Raw genomic sequence first — 25,827 nt, forward strand, 5'->3', positions numbered from 1 at the left:
AAAATATAATTCTACATGTGTAATAACCCAAACCATCTTGTACCCCTTACAAGAATTCCAAGTACCGCCACCAAAATCTACATAATTCAACCTGCAAATGGAATCTATTATTTACATTATTCTCCTGTCATAATCTATCAAAATTATTGTGTATGAAAAATTCCTAACACTGATTACAAGATTTCTTGCAATAAACAAGCATATAGTCTGGATTTGCACTGCATTGTTTATTCTCTGCCCAGGCTTCACAGTATCTGTTGTGATCACGGCATGATGTATCTCCAGAGGATGCTGTAATAAAGTTACAAGAAATAATAATGTAAAGTTTACTTCTACAGAAACAAATAATCACTGTTCAGTGGTTCCTCAACAAGTAGGGCCTGAGAATCAGTCACTCTGCCCATGTTTTTTCTTTCCTCATCACTCGGTTCAGCATGCCATGCTCGGATCTGTAGATTTTCATTCGTGCAGAATATTAGATTTCAAAGTTCATTTACCTTGATATATTAGCAGAAATAGGTGAATGGAGGAGGAAAACATACAAACAGAAAACAGAAGAATAGAAAAAGAGAATAGCAAAAAGAAAAAGATTCAGTGGGTACAGAAATAAAATATTTTTGAAGAAAGTGGTTATACGGTTGGTATACGCATGAGCCTGGCAGCCATACAGTGTGCACTGTCAGCAAAATGACGTTGCAGACTGAGAACAGTGCTACCACCTACAACTGATAGCACTTGGCCACAGACATTACAAAATGAGACCTAAACAAGATCAGAAAGTGATACTATTATCTTGACCTGAAAAACTTATGTTTATATCCCAGAGTCAGTGGCGTACGCAAGGGGGGTGTTACGGGGTTTAAACCCCCCCCTTGAGCTTGTAAAATATTATGAAGAATGCTGTGGGAAAAAAATGAAATGGCCAATTTTTCACAGTCGAAGATCTGGGACAATAATATTACTATTACTACTACTACTACTACTACTACTAATAATAATAATAATAATAATAATAATAATAATTTGAATTATTATTTCCATGCAGCATGGAGAAAAGCACAGCATTCCAAACACAGGCGTCTTTCAGAGTGATGCCTTGAAAATAATCACGAGTTTATGAGATTAGGTAAGGGTAACTGATTTAAAAGAGAAAAAAAGTTGTTTTGTATCTCAGTTGCAACAATGTTGAATACACTGCCGTAAGCAGGATTTTTTTTTTTCGGGAGGGGCTGGAATAGTAAATGTGGATAGCACATGGCTTCGTTTTGGAGGGCAGGATGCATAATAAAATATTTCGTATTTTTGGAGCTTTTCAGTCTATTAAAATTGTATTCAAAGACAAAAATGGTAATCGGGATTCACTTTAAAAGAGGTTTCGCATTTACACATTTTGATTTTTTAAAGTTCTTAGCGGATTTTTATTTGAAAATGCTGATTTTCTCAAAATTTCGGTAGGGGCTGGAACACCATCGGCCACCCCTCTACGTACGCCAGTGTTCAACGAACATGTATTTTTTTTGTGTGTGAACAATGAGAATTAACAAAATAAAGTTCTTGGTTCGTTGTAAGAGGCTAATGTATAGACAAAGGCTAGGCAGACAAGAATACAGTCACCAGTTCGCCTTCCCATTGTGTTGTTTACCGCAGCACGTTTGAATGTCTCTCTTTAAAATGTCTCACCTTGTTGACTAGACAATTATTGAAACGACAATAAGCTTAACTAATGTAAAATGTTTATTGGTAAGAACAGGGAGACAATCCAGATGTGAATTATCGGGGACATTTATGCGGGGAAAAAGCCGGAAAAATTCCAACCAATTCCGGGAATCGAATCCGGATCTCCCGCGTGATTGTCACTTGTCCGACGCTCTACCGACCAGATTACTGCAGCTCCTTGGATGAGTTCCACACTTTGATTATTTCAATTTATTTTAATATATTTCTTGTATTTATGGATCTTCTTCACCCTTGAAATGTCTCACCTTGTTGACCAGACAATTATTTCGTAACAAAGAAACAAAAAAATGCTCCCAGGATTTGATAAAAATCGAATGACTAGAAAGTAATTTCTTTCTAATGTTTTCATAAATACTATATTTATGTAGATCTCTACTACTTAATAGTAGTAGTAGTGGTATTAGTAGTAGTATTAGTATTAATTTAGCTAATTAATTATAAGTATTATTAATTGTGATTATTATTATTATTTAATTAAAGTATAATCAAACAATGGTAATGTGAATTTGGAAAAAAGTTTTAGAAATAACACCCCCCTTGATGAAATCCTGCGTACGCCACTGCCCAGAGTGAGTTCCGTGCTCACACATACACGTACCAGTGCAGTACCAGAGCAATGCTAAAAGTGTCCAAAATTAATAGCTTCACTGGAAAGTGGAATACAGCTTGTATTCTTTATTTATAGTATCAAAAATATGTGGAACTTGTGTTAGGCAAAGAAACAAACCAACTGAATGAAAAATGATTGGAAAATCGCAAACATCTTATGACAGCAAATAATGACTTAGCTAATCATCAGTACTTTTGGGTTGGTAAACATGAAAGTGGCAATATAATATGAGATGAACCTGGTTTCTGAGTCATGTTGCATATACCCTGTAAAGAATCAGTCAGCTATTTAGACAGAACAGGTACTCAGAACACAACACCAATAAAACATTAAAACGAGTACTGTCCAAGAAGACCAGCACATCAGAGAATCCAGACACACCAGGAAATCCGAATACATCAGGGGACACAGAAATCTCTCCGGAATTAAACCTGAATTCTCAGGAAACACAATGTAAAAACCATTCACAAACCACAGCTGAAGATCAGAAGCCTACTATGCAACTCCAAGGATGATTTAGGACTTAAAACACCTGGAATGTACTGTATTATATGCAAATGCAGTAAAGCATATATTGGGCAGATGGGCAGGACAATAGAATAGCACTGCAAAGAACACCAAATCTACATCAGGAATTTCCTGTGGTGAGAAGTTATTAGTAATATTGTCTGCACCGAGTTTCTCTGATGCCTCATGAGTACTCGTCTTATAAAATCCTACATACAACATCTTTTATCAAACACGAGTTCATTTGTGCCCAAAACAACTAAAAATGTAAGTTTTTGTTGTGTATTGCTCTAGTTTTGTATTTTTATTAAATATGTAAGTTTTGTATTTTAGAACACTCAATGAATATTTGTTGCATTTGTGCCCAAAACAAATAATGTGTTTTATCCAACTAAAAATGTAAGTTTTTGTTGTGTATTGCAAGAGTTTTGTATTTATATTAAATATGTAGGTTTTATATTTTACAGCACTCAATGAATATTTGTTGCATTTGTGATCAAAACAAATAATGTGTTTCATCCAACTAAAAATGTAAGTTTTTGTTGTGTATTGTTCGAGTTTTGTATTTTTTATTAAAGATGTAGGTTTTGTATTTTTTAAATAAATATATTGGTTTGAAAAACAATTCTGTTCACGCTTCGGGTCATCTGAACCACAATAATTCTCAAAAGAATATGTTTTCAATGCAGGTCATCACATGAGTCTGTCAGATGCTACGCGAGCATCGGTGTTAGGAAAATTGGCACGAGCAAGGGAGGGTTAAGTCCACTTTATGCACAGTAAGGCTAAGGGACTTGGCAAACAGTTTCAGGTGATCACGATGAATAATTTTTTGAAAAATTGTATTTCAATTTGCATTGCTGACAGCAAATTATACAAATTATACACAACCATCAGAGTCGAGCAACCATTCTTGAAATGAACAATAAGATATCGAGTATAAAACCTGAAACTCTTGAAGTAATACTTGTACAGTATAATAGCTGTGGGTGTCTGTTCTCTAAATGCTTTCAATTTTCTTACCACAATCAGAATTTTTCCATTGTTTTTGGCAAATATTCATGGAACTATCTATATTAGCATCATTGCTTACCTGTATTGCATGATCCACATGCTTTGGCACAGTATACAGTCATGTAAGCCGTGTTCTTTATGCATTCTCCAATGCTAGCCCACCTCTCACACCTTTGGTTGTAATTGTTGCATCGGGTGCCTGAAAGTATGTACTCTTTTAGAACCAGATAATATGCAATATACAAAAAAAATATTTTATGATGTCTTATTATTTGTGTTCAGCACTTTATGAATGTGCTTCTCATCCTCTAGGCCACAGTCTGGTACCGGAACCTGACATCAATTATACTGAACCATGAGAAGTTCATCATGAGATACAGTGCTTGACAACTAAGTTAAACCTAATTATATATGACTGAACTGAATTGCTTCTGGATTCTAATGCATACTGCTGAAGTCAGATTTATCTTAATGAATAAGTAAAAATATTTTTCCTAGCATTCCTAGCATCGAATGACATGGGTACCTGGGGGAAACCTTGGGGGGTAAAGGTGGTCAGGGGTGTGATGCTGATCACATCACCCCCACTCACGACCGGATCAAGAAAGTGTGGGACCTTACCCCCACACCCCCTATATGCCTTCATGGCGTGGTGCTAAGCACAGGGGAGCACAGATTCTTTGTTTAACCTAATTTGTTGCTATTGTGCGTGTTTAAAGGAAGAGCAACATGTCAATTTATGACTGAATCAGCATGTTTTTAGATTTTCTATAAGTGTACTAAACACAATGAAGCTACAGAATTAAAAGTGCATTCATTTAAAAAAAAATGTGTATGAAAGTTTTTCTAAGTTACAAATTCCACATGCCTTACAAGAGACTTGTTTTAGTTGTTTTATACGATTTCTCCATTGCATTTACAGTTGTATAGATAATTAATTTTCATAAGCAATATATTGAAAACAATAAAATACTTTCCAATAGAAACCAATTCATTACAATTGACCAATCGGTTCCAATTGACCAATCAGTTTGGATTGACCAATTGGTTCCGACAGAGTGTCTGAAAACTCATATTGGCTATCAGAACCAATTGGAATAATTTCCAGCTAGGAACAAACCTAGATATTATTGAACTATTACTTTTCATAGATTATGCGATAATTTATTAATATTAAATTTCAAGGGTATATATTAATTAATGAATAAAGTTAACAAAATAGTTGTTTTATGAGTAAAATTGTAATGCGTGGGCCATCAACTTTGAGTATGATAAAAAAATAATTTACCAGGCTGCAATCTCTTGAACGTTGAGAAGCACATTGCTGTAAAATATAGCACTTTTCAGAATATTCTAAAGCCATCTTACACACTGTGATCATTATTATCCTTTGCTGTATCCTGCCTCTGGCTGGATGTGATGTTTATATATCCAATTTAAAAATAAAATTAAACTGCACTCTGTCCTGGGAAACTCTAAAGTGAACGAATGAAAACAAGTCTTCTGTGCAAGTAGGACTCCAGTGGACTTAACCAATGTACAAGTGAGAGGGTAAATGAGTGCAGGGAAGGGCAAACACGGCTACATCTACCAGCCATTTGCAGCACCATGCGCTGCTTTGCTTCACCCACTCGCTTTCTTCCCTCCACTACCTTCATGCACAGGCTCGCTCCACAGATACCCAAGACAGAGGGTAGTTTTATCTTCTCAGGTTACAAGATTCTAATATAATGGTTGACAGTGTTTGGGTCAGATTTACTAATTTAGTTTGACAGGAATGAGGTGTTAAAAAGTATTAGATTTATTATTGTAGAACAAAAGATGAAAGTAGGATATAATAATTTATCTTGTAGTCTATGGTTGTTACAAGCATAAAAAGCACAGTTGATGATGTTTCACAAAATAAATGTCTGATGATGGGAGCATGTATTCTCCTGAAACTTCACAACAAAACACTGTGTTTTCTATCCATAGACTACAAGAGAAATAATTCTATAATGCAAGCAAAGCATACATACAAAAATAGGATATACTGTAATAGCTTAAAATATTATTTTAGAAACTGAATAATGTTTAATTTCAAACACAATCTCTTTTAATGCCCCTAATTTGTGGACTGCTCTGTGCATTCTGTTTATATTCCAAAGTTACAGCATATGAAGACATTTTTACATTTTATAATACTGGAGGATGCATTGTCAATTTATTCATTGTTAAATATGCATTTTCTGCATTGGAATAAATATAACTCATTTGATTAATTAATCTGTATGTGTTACAACATGCAGAGTTTCATTGTGTTTAAACAAAGAAGAAATTCCTCTTACCATGGATGTCAGAACTAAAAGGGGACTGAAGGGATGCATCTGTTAAGAATTCTGAATCACATTTTTGGAGTGAGGATGGTAGGGTGGGGTGGGAGTTCATGCATTCATCATTATGCCCTCACCCTTCATTTTCAGAGTGTATTATTGGTATTGGAAGTCAAATTATTTAAGCTAGAATGGTATCCCACCTTATATAATATCTTCTTTCTCTGCAGCTCAAAATGAAGAGCAGGAGAATTTTCAATCAAGGCAGTGCTAAATAGCCAGATGATATTGAAAGTCTACAAGTTATAATTCCTCCATAAAATCAAAGTGATACTGGTGAATTGCAAAATATATCCCTACAGTAATTCAAGTCTATTTTAGTGTACTATACTATAATGTCCCTTCAAATAACTAAAAGTTTGACTGTTACTTCAAGTAAATGCAAACAAAAACATCTAGTAAAAATCAATTAACCATATTTAATAGATAAATAACTTAGTTGAAAAAAAAGTGGAATGAACTGGAAATGAACCGGAGATGCTGAAGGGGAAAAATGATGGTTGATTTGAAACCAGGTGGGGCTGAACACGTAATGGAACTAAATGAAACAAGAATTTCACTAGGACCTTCATCAGTGCATAATAATAATGATGATGATATACATATGACAATCTAGCATTATTCAGCCAATAATGGTTTGTGCACAGTTGCAATCTACATGATTTCTTACCCACAATTATAAAATACTAACCACATTGTTTGCATGATTTAGCACAGTTAACAAGCATCCATGATGGGTTCCTTTTGCATTCACCAATCCCGGACCAATAATTACAAAAGTGATTATTATCTACACATCCAGCTGCAAAAGAAAATAGAAAAATTATTACTATAATACTTGGTAATATTAAATCAATACTCTTTTTACATAGTTTTGTAAAAAATAAACATTTCTGAGTAACACGTCTAATTCATTGAAGTTGAAAATATAACAATTAAGAAACTGATCTACTTTAAAAATAAAATTCACTCTTCAATCATCAGGGGTCTTCTAAATGAGGGGGAAGGGGAAACAAATAAATTAATATTTCCCCATTCGATTTCATAATGTGTTCTTGCAAATCCTTTTGTGGAAGCAAATTGTAATTTAAATATATATATTTAAAAGAAAATAATTACATAATAAAACTTACCTGGTTTAGTTGGTTTTACAGGTGGCATAGTAGGTTTAACTTGAGCACCATTGCATTCATACAGGCGGTTCAGTTTAAATAGATCTGTCTGCAAAGAAAGGATTATAATTAGATATAATAAGGTTTCAGCAGCAATGAAATAAATGGTATTATTTTTAATACTTAATGTAACAATTACAATATTCACTCAAGTTAATGGGAGCATTTTGCTTTGCCTACCACACATAAGAACAATTTTCTGCCATAAGTGTGGCAAGTTAGAGCTCTGGGTCAGTGATTTGGTCTCCCACTTTTGATACAAACAGTCACAGGCTCAATTGCAGTGTGCAATTGCTTGCACACTGCTAATAAATGAAGTTGAAAAATTGGAAAACCCATTAAGCAAGAAGAAACCATGTGCATATGTACTGCATGGCCTGAAATCCTTCCTTCTATTTTTCAGTAAGGTCTGGATTTGTTTATGTGGAGGCCCAGGGCAAAGAACATTATGAGTCAGTGCTCCTGTACAATATAAGTTATAACAACTGATATATAAGTTATAACACGTGTGATTGGTCAGCAGGTGTGCGCAAGGCGTAAACTTATTTTCAGTCAAGATGAAAACCCTTGCTATGCTGCACCCGCCCCCCCCTCAAGTTTCATGAATCACACATGCTTCAAATAATTTTCAAAAGTTACCTTTTATTAACATGTGATTCTATAGCAGCAGTAACTTCTGCCAGAAGACATAAAGAAATAAAAGGCATTATAATTATTTTTGGAAACATCAAATAAAATGTATCCATTCAAAGACAAATTACTGTTAAAACACATGAAAATTATATTAACTTTAAATTTCAAACTTTGAAATGCAAGACATATAATTTCTCAATTTTCATGTAAAATCATAATACATAATATATTGTATTTGCCATTTTTTCTGCTTGCGATTTTGACTTTGCCAATTTTTCCTTTGCCATTTTTTCCTTTGCCATTTTTACCTACATTCCTTAATGGTGTTATTATGGAAACCACATTATAGTAACTCGAATGCATTATTTCATTCTCAGTACCTTACTCAAGTTATTGTAGTTGCACTTTTGATAGAAACGTTTATGTATCAAAAGAACCATCAACAAGAAGTTGAGAAAAATGCATAATGTATAATTTATATAAATAAATAAAATGGTGGTGAAAATAAGAAACACAAACATTTTCAAAGACCAATATTTCATGCGAGCAATCTATGTAAGAATTATTTGTTTATTAGATTTCACCACTTGCTTAAGTATAGATCATTTATGTGCCACATTTACACATTAACTAGATCTTGTAGTAAGAATTTATGTATATGATTTCACCAAAAAGTGAGACTAGAAAGAATGATTCTTTGTAATTATAACTTTCGGTTATCTTGGACACAAAAGTTCAAACAATGGAAATGAAAAGGTATATGTGAATTAAACATTGCATGTGGAGAATATTGTGTTGTCTGTGAAGTAACTACATTGTATGTTGTATCAAGCATTTCTATTTTTTTGATATTTACATGATACATTAGACAAGTAAGTCACTTACTTTGCTAAAACCGTGCCTTTGGCCCAGTTGAATTCCAGACTTCACTGGAACAATTGTTGGTGATCTCCGATCTTTGGAGAAAGCATACATACCATAGTGCATTACAGAACCTAGGAAAAAGAATGTCTACAAAGTAAGCAATATAGTACACATGTTAAATGCTTTCCTTGTAGAAAGAATAGTTTTTAAATACATTTTAATCTTCTTGTTTACTTTGAGAAAACTTTGCAAATTAATTTTTAGATATTTCTTTGGCCTGTTTAGGTCTGTGTGGCAACCTAAAAGGAGGGATAAGAAGGGGGTTTATTAGAATACATTTTTGTATATGTGGGAATGAACTCAGCTTTTAGAAGAAAGTGAATTTGTCATTTACTATATCAATAAAAACTTTTGAGGGAGTGGAGGATATATCTTATTATTATAATATTTATTTTCATGTCTTTTTATCTTCTGATGACTCTGATATCCTTCTTCCTTACGAAAACTGGAGCACTTGGCCAATATAATACACCCTTCACCAGTCGGTTTTTGTGGATGGCAATGTACTCTATGATGTATTGTAATAAAATATCGCTTACCTATTTCTTCAATATCACTTCTCCAGTGCCATTTATGTCTTATAAAGCACAAGATTAAACAAAGATCAGATGGAACTTTGTAAATAAATCCCCCTCACTCTGAACAAAATGCTTAGAAGTTTCAAAGTAATATATGAATTCATTAACACAAAAATATCTTGCATGGGCAAAGTTTGGACCTAGACATTTTCGCAATAAATAAGTTTGGGAGGTGTTATGACAGCTGCCTTTCATAGTCTTCAATGATAATTTGTTAAGTTAATATGTGCTCTTAACACAAAACAGTTAAGGAATATCTATGACAATCATCAGATTAAAGTTCAGACATAGTTTACTTATATATTTGAAAATATGAACTGAGGAAAAATACAATAACTTATCAACATATTGTTCATACCTGCCAATGTAAGGAACCAAATGTAAAATGAAGTACTCACTTAACTACACTCACCTGTGTCGTATTGTGCATCCAGATTTTGCATGACTCTCCAATTGAATTTCTGGAAATTATATTCCATTCCTATAATCACGACAAAAATATAAAAGAAATGGATTAACAATAAATAAAACAGCAAGGATAAAAAAAGAACAAAGCTAGCTCCTATTATATGAACAATGACTGAAAAATGTATAATTAAAAGAACAACAGTAAAGAAAGGATTTCAAGTATCTGATGCATATTTATAAAAAATACCGACCACCTATATGCGAATATAAAATATAACATTCCATAAATTTCTTATCTTGAATACTTCATTTGAACAGGAATTCAATTCTTTTCTCCTTTTGATGCATCCCTGAAGGTATAGTGATAAGTTGTCGCCTAATCAAGGTGTCCCACTTTTGATAGCCAGTGGAGGCGAGGCACATAGTGGTTCAGATTCCACTATAAATTTAGACCCTGTCCCGATTAATTATTATGTGCATAAAGTGAATTTATAAAACCTCAACCAATCTTCTCTCCTTCAAGGTAAATTTTATGGTCATTCATTAATAGAATGTTTCTTCTGATCACCTCTTTCTTTATTGGAAGATTACTTTTTGATAGAAGAGCCAAGTTGCTCAACCTGACTTGCCCTTGTGCTGAGATTTGACTTAATCCTCTCGAGAGCAGAGAAACTTCTTTCAATCGTCGCCACTAAAACATAATTAACAAAAATCATAATTCATTCTCTCACTAGACCACACACTCGACCTGCCTTAAAACATTCCACACACCAAGGAAATGAATCCTCTTAGAACATCCCCTGATGGCATTTCGCCTCCAACTGTCCTTTGTCACTTTTCTTATCATTATCTGTACTTTCTCATTTCATAAATAATAAGACTTGGAGCTGCAAGCGTGCATCGTGCTATTATACATAATATAAGGTATAAAAATTGTGGTGTAAATATTGTAATCACTCCCCTGAGTTATTCGAACGAAATGAAAGGTAATCGAGGGAAATCAATTCTCCATCAGTCCCTGTAGGTTATAGACTGGAGTACATGAAATAGAAACAAAGGCCCTTCAACCTTAGCACCAGCCAGTATGTTGGAGTTACGAGGGTGGGGAAGTTTTCCTTGCGGTGGCAGTCTCTACCTGAAACCTGTCACGCCGCCAAAAAGGCTGGTAGAGTAGCTCCTTCCAGCCTGCCTGCTGATCGTTTTGAGGAGTTGAGTGTGTTGCATATGAACTGTGGCTTCAACAAGACAATGAATATTGCACATTGAAAATAATAAGATGCAATATCAACTGATTTATCACCGTTACACTTGCTACTCCTCATTGCACATCACTGAGCTTCAGAATAAGACAAGTAAAAGATACAAAAAGACCAAGTTTTTGCAAAACAAAATTGTGGATGTAATGAGAAGACAATTATCTCAGTGCATTAATCATAGAGTGTGAGTGTGGCAAATGAATAACTGAATGACCCAAAGTGACAATTTATTTTATGCATGTTCATTCATTCATAGCATACTTAATAACAGGGTGGTATTTGTAGTTGGAAGATAACTACTGACAATCATCTTAATAGAAAACTGTAAAGAAATATAAAAAAATACCTCTTTGAATATTCTGCCACATAATTCTCACATGCTGATCTCTATCAGCTCGACTCTGCTCATGCCAGAAGCCAGCAGCGTGCATGAGTTCATGAATGATTATTCCTTTGTACACACATCCTGGCCCAAGAGATACTTTCTGCACATTACCACTTCTACCCACTTCACTGCTGCACCTGCATAAAAGAACCTTTGTAAGTGTGGATATAACTAAACAGAAGATTAACAAGCATACAAAATTATTTGTCACAATCAAAAGTTAGTTTGTCTAAGCTTGTTTCAAGTGTACTTTATGCAGAATCTGAAGCACTGGGTTTTGTCAAGATTATGTCATGTGTGTGTGTGTGTGTGTGTGTGTGTTGCCATTAGAATCTGAATTGAGTTAAAACTGGATGTGAGTAGTGAAAACTAGTTTCTGAAAATGTCTGCAGCTGAAACTCTCTCTTTCACTAGTTGCAAATAGTTTTAATGAATGCTTGCAGCGAAATCTGAAAAATTAATTCAGGTTTCTAGTTACAACTACTTGTAAGTAACATAACTATAGTCGAAACATGTGGAGCGATTGACTGTCAAAACTGGGGCCAAGGAAAGATTACTTGATCTTAGTAGAAGAGGCTTAGCATATAGAGACCATAGTGTAGGGGCAAAAATGGAGGCAACTACCCCCTTGCCCCCTCTAATCGCCGAATCTGGTTGAAACCAATATTCATTAGTTGCACTCCAGTTTAAGCTTAATTGAACATAACCAACATATATATTTTTCAAAGAAATCCTAGACAATAAATTCACCACAAGTACAATATATTTTAAAGTGGTTTGAACTAGCAAAAACTAGTTTTGACAATATTTATGCAAGTTTACACCAAATCTTTGACGCACACAGAAGATCCGCAGCAAATCTGAAAGGGACAATTCTACGCAAGTAAAACAGCGAGACCGAAAAATCAGCGAAAACCAGGGACGCTCGGTGGGTCAGTTGGTATAGCAATGCCACGACATGCAAGAAAGAAGGGTTCAAGTACTGCTCGAACATGCATTTTTCATTAAAACTTCTACAAAATTTACACTAGTTTCAACCCTGGTAAGTACTACGATTTAATTTTATTTTCCCTATAGGCATTCGTTGGAACTAGTTCTAACTACTTATTTCTTCATGCTTCATTGTTAGTATTATTATTTTGAAGGTATTTCTCGGGGGAGGGGTTAAACTCCGAAACTGCTCCTCTTGAAGGGCCTTTGCCCTGATCGAGAATTGAACTTAGAGACGCCTTGATGTTGTGAACATGTATGCCGTAAAGGGTTTTAGTGTGAGGGGGTCAGGTCGTTAATATAAAATTGTGTAATTATTAATAGTTGTAAAACTATTAATAAAACAAATATATGAAAATAGTACTAGAAAGATGAGACGAGAGAGAGAGAGAGAAAGAGAGAGAGAGAGAGAGAGAGAGAGAGAGAAAGAGAGAGAGAGAGAAAGAGAGAGAGAGAGAGAGAGAGTGGGGGGAAAACCCATGGCTGAGCCTCGCCCGCTAAATTAAGTGATTATTTTGATAAACAAATACCGAATAACAAATTATGTCCTTAGGTCAAGGTAAAACAACATATTTTTAAGAAAAACTCTCCCCTTAGTCATAAATGGGAAGAAAGGCAATTGTTGATTTTCCGAAAAAGAAGAAAATAGAATTCAAATCGACTACCAGCGCATGAAGTAGAATTGCTATCTGGGGAGGAGGATGTTTGGTCGAGCCTTGGGTCTAGCTGTGGGGGATGGGATGTTCCTATGTTTTAACATGGTAGCAACGAGACAGCTGGGGAGAGGATGCTTTGCGAAAATTTTGCCAACAAGGGGAATACCATACCCGCAACCCCCTCACTTCGGGCACTGATCCCTACATCGTTTCATTCTAACCTTTTATCCTTTGCTTTTGCTTTTGGGCAATTCATTTGGTCATACTATTTCACGTATAAATGGTGGTTTTTCAATTGGAAAACGATTAGTCAAAGCCATTAGGTGCACTATCTGTCTAACGCTCTTTCGAGTGTTATCGATCGACTCGGCTGTTGTGGTCCACCAGTCACGTTCTCTGGTTGATGTGGGAATTCGTTCACATGGTACAGTAACGTGGAAAGTCACGCCAGAACAGTTGCGAGGAAACATTGGAAATGTTGCGGTCGGTGGTGTAATTAAAAGTAGCTATCGGGATTCAGTGAACCCCGAAATGTCCCGGAGCGCGAAATTATTATGTTTATCATAATTTGCTTACTTAAGGGTGGATAAATATAACGAGTTTTAATTTAAAAAATCATTTGTATGATTTTTTATTAGCATCACAGTTTGATATTTTAAAAAGAAAACCTGCATGAAGTTGCTCGTCTTTCCCCCTCGATACGATACACATAAATATACACATTTGTTTTTCAATGTTTAAATTGTATTTTGATCATGCCTTTCCTAGTGTGTTACGCTGTGCATTAGAACTTTCCACATAAAATGTTCAATTCACAGTGAAAGTATATTTTATATTTATACTAATATGTTGTTTGTGCTTAATTTAGAGAACAGTTATGAACAATTACGTTGTCTCACTCCTCGTGAAACTAAGACGATGGATTTCCTTTTTTCAGTACTTTAATTGTTGAAATGGTAACTTGCTAAATTTTATCAGCCGCCGTGTTTGGTTACAGTTTAATGATAATAACACTATTTACAGTTCAAATTAGTTGGTATTTTGTAATATTTCTACAGAAAATATTTGCTATTTTTGTCCATGAAAACATATTTGTGTTGTAATGCAACAGAAAGTTAGCGTGTGTACAGTTTAGTTTCATATAAAGTTTCCTTTTTGTATGAGTTGTGAGCGTCACCTTTCAGTAACTCTACAAATATTATGTTCCCATGCTTTCCTCTTGAAAATATTGTGTACCTAAGGTTCTAATAAATATCATTGAATGATTACGAGATTAATATACTTTCAGCGAAAGTCATTTCGGGATCTACAAATTATTTTTGTACATGAATCCATAAATTACTTTTTTAACCTGAAAGTGATTTAAATAATTAATTTATTATTTAATAAAATCATGATTTAAATCAGACAAACTTGGTTTATCTGTTTCTCTTTTTCTTTTGTAACTAGCCGGCGTCCATGGCGGAGGGGTTAGAACACCTCTTTACGATGCCAGACGTCCCGTGTATGGGTGTTCTTTGTGAGTAACCTTGCATCAATTTTATCATATCATCCCTCATCCTCATCTTCAGGAGTGGCAGAAAAGTAAAGTAAAAAAATCCAATCAATCAATCAATCTTTTGTAGCCAAGTTGGTAGGGAAATGGCACGGTATGTCAGAGACCTCGTCGAGTCTGCATCGTTCGCTGAAATGTCTACAAAGAAGTTCACATAGAATGTGAAAATCTACTGTAAGCCTAGCCACACGTAAGACATGGGTTGAGTTACCAAGCTGGGTGATCTCTTGCAGGAAATTTTCTCACAACATCCGTGCATTAAGCGGCTCTGGGGTTCACCCAGCGTACAATCAATGGTTACACTTGGATGGCCTTGCCTCTCATGGGAGACGTTTAATTCGCACGCCAGTAACAACGCAGATGGGGGGGGGGGGGGTGAAAGGTTGAGGTGATGCTCCTTACAACCCCCCTAGCAAAAAAAGTAAAACTAGATTAATAAATTATTTTTCAGGCCAGATTTTCTTTGTGTGTAGCAATTATGATTATATTAGATTTGGTCGCCGCCACAGCCTCTCCCCATACCCCTTATTTTTTGTCGTTACTCTAGCACACTAGCCATTAATGCGTAGTGTATTTTGTCTTTGATGGAGCATACGTCCTTAGGAGAGTTTCATGATCTCCCCAAGGGCAGTGACTTGCTTTGGTACAGTTTAGATATTCATAAAAATTTAAATATGCAAAAGTTAATTTATTTCGTTTTTGTACTCTGCATAATACTCACCTGTTGCTCTATCAGTCCCCTATTCAATTATTCGTGCCTTTTGCATCCTTCAATGCTATTACATCACATTGTTAAAAATTCTTTGTGTGAAAAATGTATTGTATCCACAAAGGTAGTGGAGACGCGAGGCATATAATATCGAAATTTCCAAGTATAACAGAGACAGAACTATTTAACGCAAAACTCTGCATATATTAAAGGTACAATTTAGCAAAACGTTTTACAAGTTTGGTGGTGGATCCAGTTGTTTGTATGTGGATGAGACCTTCACACAAGCTTGAAGCGTATCCTGATCTACCCTATTTCTTAATTTAGCCGTTTACAAAACGGATGATAATTTATATTCATTCATTATTTTGACTTTTAATTAGAAAGAGGACTGAGTCTGTGCTTATTACAACGGAAAAAAACTAGAAACCTGGATTCACCTAACCTTTTCAGTGGGTGACGCAGGGTCTACGCATGGAACCCCATTCAGTGTTTCTTTCAGAAAATTTGCTGTGGGTCGGGGGGAAGGGACATTCCAGAGAAGCGAGAGGGAGTTGTGATTCTCATCTGCGAAATACAACATATGTGCGTTTGACATTGAGAATTACCAGTGGACGTTCGTGGTTCGTCAAGGAACTTGACGCTGAGCGTTACAGGTTCACTCTGTTGAACAACTTGAGCATAAACGGGTTTATCATAGCCTGCCTATTGAGGTTTTCCATGAACACTCACAGTATGAGCTGAAGAGTGTTCATGTTTCTCTAATTTCCCATATTTCACCAAAGCTTTTCTGAATGATGTAAAAGGAGCAGTTATGAACACGCCACCTGTCCTTTGCAGAACTTTTGCGTCATTCTTCATGAAATTTTGGCATAGTTTACAAAACGCGCCTCCTTTTACTTCTCTATACTCCAGCCAACTGTACTTTTCTTTCCACTGTTTGTTGTATTGACGTTCCTCTTTTGCACCTGATGATTTCGAAGGATGCAGGTTGGAACTGGAAGATCCCACGGTAGACTGTGTTGAAGGACTACAACTTCCCGCGATTTCTTGCTAGGTCCTGCCACTGAAACACTAAAATAAGAGTATATTGCTCTCTTCATTCTTCTTTTGCCGTGCAGCAAAGAACCGTAATATCCCACTGCTACAACTGCAATACAGCTCAAACGCGCCTTGTCTTTTTTAGACCACCACTTTTCTGTAACGTTTACATTCTCGAAGGTACAAAAAGCAATGCGGTGGCTAGATTATAATAATCGCATAAAGATTTTCTTCTCAACACTTTTCAGTTAGTCCACCTTTGACTCAACAATCGATTTTCTTATAGTTTACAAGTATACTGTTGTGTATCAATTACAAAGAAAATACCGCGTCGGCTTTGATCACAACGAGTCGGCGCTTTTGGTGTGAAAAAAAGGCTAGTACGGTTGCCAGTTTTATTCTGCTTCTTCTGTAAGATTGGACAAGTGTGGGCGTTGTTATTTACAGAGGGAAATATAGGGTGACCAGACATACTCTTTTTAAGAGTATTATACTCTTTTAGAGGTTCATATACTCTATACTCCTTTCAATTTGCAAAAATCCACAAATATACTCTTTTCCTTGCTAATTAATTTCATTCATTATTTTACACATAAAAATACCTTAAAATCCACAGAACGGAAAACTTCAAGATGTCAACAAACTGAAGTATTTACTCCTTGACTCATGAATTTCCTATGAACAATTTCAAGTGTCATTTTCATATTCCATCAACAAGCAAAACATATTTCAAATTCATTGGAATTTAATGATAATGATTAGGGCTGAGCCGAGACCACTTTGAACCGATACCGATACTCTTACCGATTCCCACCGATACCGATACCTGAAAATTGCAATAATTAAAATTTGTTCAAAATATGGATCAATATTGGTGTGTAAATATTCTCCTCCAATTATATGCATCAACATACCAAGAAATTTGCTTTAGAATATTCAAGAATTGCATCAGAATATTAAAATAGATATTATGTAGTCACAAAATATAGTTTTTTGTGCAAAATTAGTGTAAAATAAAAAGGAAGTTTTAATTTTGCATAATTTCCAGGATAATTAGACTGTCAAGAAGTCGCGCAGGATTTTTGTGGACCCCGTGAAAGAGCAAAATGCATGCGCACCTTCAAGCTATAGACTATACTCTTTTTGGTCAACAAATATCTGGTCACTCTAGGGAAATATAAAGACAAAAATATTCGCCACACGAAGAAATGCGGTCCGATGCGAGGGAAAGAACGGTAGCAGAAAAGTTTTATACTTTGGTTTTGTTGTTCAATTTTGAACACCGAAATTTTTGGAGCTCCTACAGAGAATCAAACCCGGGACCGTTCGCACGAAAGGTGAGAGCGCTAACCATTTATTTCAGTGAAAAGGGAAAGCCCCTAAGCCGTAGTTTCCCGCCATTCTCTTTCTCATGTTAATTGGACTTGTTTCGCCACTTTTTTATTCTGGACAAACACAAACATCTACGCAAGATTAGAGGTGAAGTAACATTTTATAATTCCATAATTTATAATTGATGGTCAGTCCTAATTATTAAGTTGCTTTTATATGTTCTGAAAAGTGCAACCATCTTGTGTATATTGTACGAGGCGATTCATGGGTTCTTACGGTTATGACATCATAATGTTCATGTAAATAAACTAAAAAAGGACAGAGTTTTACTATAAATAGTTCCGGATAAAATAGGATCAGCTCCTTATGTCCGAAACAACCAGAATTCATAGTTTTAAGTACTTTACAATGGAATGACTACTTACCCAGCTCCTGGCAATATGTAGATATAGTCCCTCTGCGTTGTCCGTGGAATAAGCCTGATGCATGTCTTCTCATGATAGTCCTTGAAAGCAGCAGCAATAACAGATCTCTCATATATGCCTGAAATTTAAGAAACTTATATTTAGGCAGAGTGATATTAATCCTCTAATATCTCTGGCTTTCCTGTATTTGAAGCTTGGAAGCGAGTCATAACTCCCAAACCGACGAATCAACAAGTGAGTCGCTGACGTAATATCAACTCACCACCTATCGCGAACCTTTTCTCTCGCGCTCTACTCTCTTGGTAGGCTCGCTAACTAATCACGGCTGTAGATGTTCCGAAAATAATCCGACTCTAAATGGGCACTAAAGAGACAGAAGTGGAGAATAAGCTTAACGAAGAAAATAAAATAACACTTAAGAAAAAACTTCTTCCAAGAGCATGGTTGATATAAAGACTGTCCTGTACGGCAACAGAAAAGGTTTCTCACAGTTCCCTTCTACGTCGCTGTTGGCTCTACATTGTCATATCCTTAGATGTTATGCAATACGATATACATGCAGTGTAGTTTTGGGTTGACTATCTATAAGGATGCAGATTAAGGTGTTTTGTTTTTTGTTCTTGTTGAAGAACAAATATTTTTTGTTAAGTGCAGACCGTACCCCGCTTTTCGGTATTTTTTTTTATGTAGAGTTTAACATCTAAACTAGATAAGTTAGCCGCGGGAAATAATTGGAACTTGGATGAAAGTAAGGAATAAAGTCTCCAATATAATATCCATACTTACTAAAAGTTGCTGATATGACGTATGGAATCACACCTCCAGGCCATCTCATACTCATATCCCTTATGGCATTTTTAGTCTGCAAAGAAGGGAAAATATAATTTTGAAACTACTGGAACGTTTCTCAAAGAAATTACTTTTGAAACACATTTCCAACATTTTCAGGAGAGAACTTTGTTATGTTCTGACAAGGTAATAGTTTTGAACAGAAGATTTAATTTAATATCGAAAATAAACCATCATATCTATACATTATGATATATACAATCTATGCACAAGGAGCTCAAAAGTTCATAACTCAGAAAAATAGGTGCTCTAAACAAAAATACGAAACAATACTACACAATTTATGGAATATAAAAGAAAGATGGCATTTTCTTGAGTATCACGTTAACATTGCCAGGTTTAAGGAAGAAATATGCAGCTATGGAACTATATTACGAGCTTTCTATTCAGTGGGGCTAGTGGTATAGCCCTCTGCCCCCCAAAATAAGTTGCTACCATTACGTGACGTCACGCCTCAAGTTGATTGGAGACGGAGTGAAGGGGGCATTATTTATAAACTTTATTGTGAGTATAATCAAATGTAATTTGAAACTATCAGTGGCGTAGCGTGATTGTATGAAAGGTGTAAGACTTCCTTAGATAAACCTGACCTGAATATTGGATAAAGAAAACCCAAAGATATTTTAACTAAATAGAATCTATTTGAATCTAAGTCATGTATGGGCATACTCAATTTCAAACACAAAATGCACGCACACTATGTTAACAATATTAGCATATGTATTACTTAATGAAAATTCTCATTTATTCTGTAACTCGATCCGACAAATTTCGCATTCAGCTTAGTTAAGGACACAAACCCTTCTTCTGGAAAGGTCATGTGATATTTTTATTCTTCTTCTTATTTTTCTTTCACTAGAAAAACATTTGTGCGAAATGCGTAGGATACAATTTGCAAATGCATTCGAGAATATTACTCATTATCATGGTTACGATATTTGCGCACATTTTGAAAAGCATATCAAGCAACTTAGTGAAAGGAAAAGGCAAAAAAAATATATATCTGTAAATCACAACGCTAAGTATTACGCGTATGCTTTTAACATTAGGGTAACTGGGATGCACGCGCCTAACTTTGCGGGCGCTGCCGGATCTAGGATTGCCAGACATTCCTCTTTTATCTTTAACTTCGCTGCTTCTAATGAAGGTAATATCCAACATTATACCATCTCTTTGTTAACTTAATAGTTAGTTTACACGACACCCGTTTTGTTAGCTACACCTCCCGTCAAGCACTGTTGAAACAACACGGGAGTCGATTTTCTTGGTTCTCTTCGGACCGTGGCAAACATGAGTCAGACGCAGCGGGGACAGAAATTCTCGCCAGTTTGCACCCACTGTAATGCGTCTTACAGTTTGCTTACAGTGCGTGAGAATCGGGGCGCCCTGTCATTGGTTGAGAAGATACTACGCGAGCAAACACACCCGCTATGGGCGAGTCCAAATCATTTCTTCCATTCTCCCGCACGTAAGTCCTCTCAAGAAGCCTTACAGAGAAACAACTCGAATCAAAACAAGTCCTCAATTGTTTCGTTAAAAGTTCTACTTGCAGTCTGATATATCTATGTGCGTTCAAGCGATAAATACGTGAATTAAATAAGTTTTCTCCAATAATTTCAACTTGTAAGGTGGACTTACAAGCCTTACGTGGGCACTACGCCGCTGGAAACTATTGGACCTATTCTTTCAAATGTTATGTGGATCATTCGCATACGATATATAGTTCAGGAAATATAGCTCTAGGAAATTGAGTATCTTTTTGAATCACGGTGCATAGAGCTCAATTTGGTGTGGAGCTACGGAGCTACTTACCTCACCAGTCCGGCTAAAGTTGTGTGGTCCTGCACCGGCAATGTCCCCTTCAAAGAGGCCAGCGATTTCCAACGGATCTGGGGAGTTCTCGTCCTGAGGAGGCAGCAGCAACTCTGTAATATAAAGCAACAGGCCAATGTATCCAACTGTGAATGGATACAAAACTCAGATAAAATGCAAATGCAAGCCATACTGCTGCATTTGTATCAGCAGTTTAGATCTTTCGCTGGTTAACAGATGCAAACACACAGTTGACGAATGTAGTAATAATACATGTTATTGTGTAGAGAAATAGTTTTTGTTCACCTGCTCCAACTAGGGTGGCAAGAGGGTGGGTCGGTTTTTCGACCCTCTTACCATCCTGGTTCGAGCAACTGCAACGAACTACTTCCGCTTGTTTCTTCTATAGACGACAAACTAACGTTATTTCCAATCGTACTGAACAATATTTGCAACACGAATATTAATTGATTTGTGCATTGTGTGGTACTCACCAAGGCTCTCAGCATTCTTGAAATCTTGTGGAGTGAGCGGTTCCCCCGGAACATTCTTCTCCTGAAAAATGAAAGGTCAAAGTTACTCCACACAGAACCACACATAAATCTAACTACATGGAAGTGAGGTTGATATAAGGAAATACGTTGAGAGAGAACAGAAATAACAGAATATATATAGCCTATATATATATATATATATATATATATATATATATATATATATATATATATATAGAGAGAGAGAGAGAGAGAGAGAGAGAGAGAGAGATCCTTCGATATACGATACCAATATTACATACTTATTCGAAGAGTAGAGTACTATGAAAAATCAGTCAATAATTACTTGCAGAATATAGTAATTAAGCATCTACCATAAAAGTTTGTTAATATATGGATTCATATTTTTCAAATATAGTGAGAGGTACGTTATCCTGCCATAAAATACTCAAGTCAGATTGGAATAGCAACATGTGCATGTAAAACAACATAGCGGGTTAACGAGTGTTCGAAAAGATAATCCTTAGAATAATATTTTACGAGCCAAGGAGATACTTGTTGTACCAGCAGGACATGCGAGCAACCTTGGAGTAACAGGAAGATTACTTTTATCTCTAGACGGACAGTAATTGTGATTTAAATGCAGGAAAATATGTGTGCCTAGTGTCAGAGGGAACGGAATCGGTAACTTAATTGCAGGACGACAACGAACACAATCCAAATAAATCATATACAATTCATTGGAAAGCATGGGGCCTGTAGAAAAACTCCAAAAGAGGTCAAAAACGAAAAATTAAGTGGAACATATTGATTGAATTGATTAATTGAATTGTTGTTTTAAGTCCACTTTGTGCACAGGAAGGCGAATTGGGACTGGACCTACAGTTTATAGTGGGATCTGAACCACTATATGCACAGATAAGGGTATATACACCATTATCTGTGCTATTGCCTCCACCGGGTATCAAACCCGGGACCCCTTGATTACAAGGAGTCGACGCTACCACTGCGCCATCGGGGAGGCCAAGAACATATTGACCATGTTTTCGTGACCAGAAGAGAAACTCTTTAAGGATGAGATCAAAGAAGACACAAAAGAAACAATAAAGAATGAGAGAAATGACGAAATAAAAGAACAAAGAAAGGAAGATGAGGAAAATAAAGAAAAGGGAGAGAGAGAGAAGCAAGATTCATAGAAGACAGAGAGAGAGAGAGAGAGAGAGAGAGAGAGAGAGAGAGAGAGAGAGAGAGAGAACAAATAATAAAGGGGGACAGAAATCGTGAACGCAAAAGAAGAAGAAATAAAGGAGGGATGGAGTAATCACGAACAAAGGAATACTATACGGCGTACGCTTTTAGAAGGAATATGAGTTCGGCCAATACACAGCCAGTGCTACTGGGCTGTTGCCAAACTAACTGCTAGCGCAAGGGAAGGACAGATGATTCGCGATGTGTCAATTAATTTCATAATGCATGCACAGTATATATGAGTGAAATATAGGAATATTTCATAGTGAATATTTCTACACAGCATTATAATATCATACGCGTATCGCTGTAGCATATACAAGAAACCCATACCTGACAGAATCTTGAAGGTATTTATTGTAGAGAAACTGCCAGGTCATCCATTATCACTGCTTTTGTCGTCTTCCTCGGTCTCCGCGTCACTCATTTAACTCATTTCCGAGTCACTCTCCTGGAGGTTAATGATTAGATTTTGCACCCTTGGTGCCTGTACTACTGGTGATAGATTTCGAGACTGACATTATTTAAAATAAAAATAACACACGAAAGGGCTGTATTTAATCTTTTCACAAACTGTTCTTCGTGGCGCACGAGTGAACGATAAGCGAATAATTTTACACCAGACTTGCTACGAAAACGCTGAACTCAAACTGACCCAGACTTTCAATGTTCGAGAACGCCCAGAACAATGAAGGGTCATTGTTTATATCGAGACGAATTTAACACCCACCGTTTTACCTAGACACAACAACTCAGCTGCGTCAACACGGTGGCGACGAAAAAAAAACAGGCGGAAGGAAATGAAAGGTGATGTTTCCCTTGTTTCTTCAAGGAACGATAACTCCGGCTGTAGGCGACGGAAATTCATGGGACTTGGACAGTCAGGTTAAAAATGTCTTGCCCCATCTTATCATGAACCTTAAAGTGGCGAGTTTTATGAAAACTTCTTGCGCGCAAGAAAAGTACAGAACGCGGCTTTTAACTTCCGCGCCGCAGTCTCCTAACTGTACAACGTTGCACTCCTGCCATTGGCTGATCGCCACGCACACCCTCTACATGGCCCCGCCCGATATCGCTTCTAAAAGCGTGCGTCGTATAGAACTGAGAAATGAGGAAAGGCATGTAGAAAGACAACAGATGAAAAAAGAAGGAAGTAAAAAGGAGAATGAAGCAGGTCTTTCTCTCTTATTCCTGAGGGAAATTAATTTTAGCCACTCATGACGGAAAGGCAAGGCAAAGTAATTTTAACACTAGCATCTAAGTGAAATTCTAATTATAATAAAGATATTAAAGGGAAGATGAATTTTTATGTAACATTTTGTTTTAATACAATGTTGCAGCTTTCTCATGATTTAAGCTACTTTTCTTTCCGTGTATTCGGTGAGGAACTGCAGACACTTAAACAAAGGTCTCAGTTCTTTTGCTTGAACTAACATTGTTGTGGTACGGCCTTATTCTGATCTCCCGTGCTGATGGGTACGCTTACTTTAGAAATCTAATGAAATCTTTTAGTTTCCGCTGCCCAATATCATTAAATTAATTTAATAAGTGTTGACTCCCATTGGCATACTCCATTTCGGACACAGAAAAGTTCCAATTAATCAAAATATTTTCACTTCAATATATTTGTTAATGATGATTGCTGTGCATACTAATTTGACCGTGGTGCCAACCTCGCTCTAACTCGAGAACTTCCCACGGCCCTACAGTTGAGAAACAGGGCTCTAATAGTATCAGAGAGTACGAATGCAGTGGAAAATGTTTGTAGCAAAGCAAAGCCTACTAAATGACAACTTTTGGCTATTTTCATCCTTGTATATTTGTGAAAAAATTGTTGACAGAATGTTTGTAAAAGTGGGGACTACCAATACATATGAACCTCGACATTGCCGGAGTTCCGACATTTCCGACACCTTCATTTGCGACACTAAGGCATAAACTGTTTTTTCCCGTCATAAGCGACACTGCTTGGATTTTCCCCTACGATTTCTAATTTGTTTACCAGAATTAGCGACATTTGCGTACGTGCAGCAGCAATAGCGTCTCTGAAGAAAGGATTTCCCGAGGCTCAGATCAGTGGTTGTAATTATCACTTTAACCAATGTCTGTGGCGAAAGGTGCAGGAGTTGGGACTAGCAAACGATTACAAAACAGATCCTAACAACGGCACAGGACTAACAATGCAGTCGAGGGATGGAACCATGGAGTTAATGTATTGACGGAAAAGTCAAGTCCTAACGTGTACCAATTAGTGAAGACTTTAAGATTAGAAGCTGTGTACAACGACTACTTATGTGAGAAAGGCCTTGAATCTTAAAGGGAAACGTAGACGACGTCAGTACATTACATTAGATGAGAGAATACAAAGAGCGTTTGCCGACTATGAAATGATAGAGATCTTAAGCGCTATTTGAGGAGAATGGTGGACGTTCAGAAATTAGAATGAAAATAGTATGATGTTGCTTCAACTACAAGAGAAACGACGCATTCTACATTTCTACATTGACAAGGTATTGCAGTCTGCTCTTATACTGACAAGGGATCTAAACAATCCGTCATTGAGAAAGGATAAATACATCCAGCTTTTAAACACCCAGCTTCCATGATGTCAGTGTGAAGGAAAACTAATAAAGGATTTTAAAAACGCACAAGCTTTTATGATGGTGCTCCTAAGCCTGGATAAAGTGTGACGGGAAGCTATTTAAACTTTGTGTCGCAGATGACGGTGTCGCAACTGTCATGGAATATTTTCCATACAGTGTCGCATATGACGGCAGAAATGCTAGTGTCGCATACGACGGTGTCGCAAAAGTCGTGGATTCGACATTGCCTACCTCAGAGCACACTTACCTCTTCCCCAACGCCAAGAGGAATATCCCCTCCCTCCAGATTGTTCGTCACTTCAACAGGTTCTCTATAGGCGCCAAAGTCATCGTCAAGCAACGATTGCTCGTTCTGGAACAGTATCGATTCATCCCCACCGTACAGCAACGGCTCATCATCCCGAAACTGGGGCTCAGAGTATAGGGTCCCTGGAAAGGAGTAGGCCCCTGAGAAAAGTAGCAGACCCACAACAATGGCCGTGGGAACGCCGGATGCTTTCGTCCTTCCGGAGACCAT

At 36.5% G+C, this 25,827-nt stretch overlaps 1 protein-coding gene across 1 annotated transcript; it reads right to left on the minus strand.

The window, feature by feature from the left end:
* Positions 1-25,827, minus strand: LOC145995064 (zinc metalloproteinase nas-6-like). Its single transcript, XM_083131596.1, has 12 exons — positions 25,558-25,827; positions 21,460-21,520; positions 20,966-21,078; positions 19,091-19,166; positions 18,305-18,422; positions 11,558-11,733; positions 9,960-10,028; positions 8,931-9,040; positions 7,374-7,461; positions 6,932-7,042; positions 3,948-4,067; positions 1-291 (listed from the first exon to the last, which is right to left on the minus strand). The coding sequence occupies exons 1-12, from the start codon at positions 25,825-25,827 to the stop codon at positions 164-166; spliced, it is 1,440 nt and encodes a 479-aa protein (XP_082987722.1). The 3' UTR covers positions 1-163.

The sequence above is a fragment of the Lepisma saccharinum genome, chromosome 11 (genome assembly GCF_977018435.1).
Source record: "Lepisma saccharinum chromosome 11, izLepSacc3.1, whole genome shotgun sequence".
Classification (NCBI taxonomy): domain Eukaryota; kingdom Metazoa; phylum Arthropoda; class Insecta; order Zygentoma; family Lepismatidae; genus Lepisma; species Lepisma saccharinum.

Excerpts from the sequence above, each read along its gene's own strand:
- LOC145995064 (XM_083131596.1), bottom strand. The coding sequence starts at position 25,827 with ATGGTCTCCGGAAGGACGAAAGCATCCGGCGTTCCCACGGCCATTGTT. Across the intron at positions 21,079-21,459 it reads CAAGAATGCTGAGAGCCTTG|AGTTGCTGCTGCCTCCTCAG; the intron begins GTGAGTACCACA and ends TTTATATTACAG. Across the intron at positions 9,041-9,959 it reads GGATGCACAATACGACACAG|GTTCTGTAATGCACTATGGT; the intron begins GTGAGTGTAGTT and ends TCTTTTTCCTAG.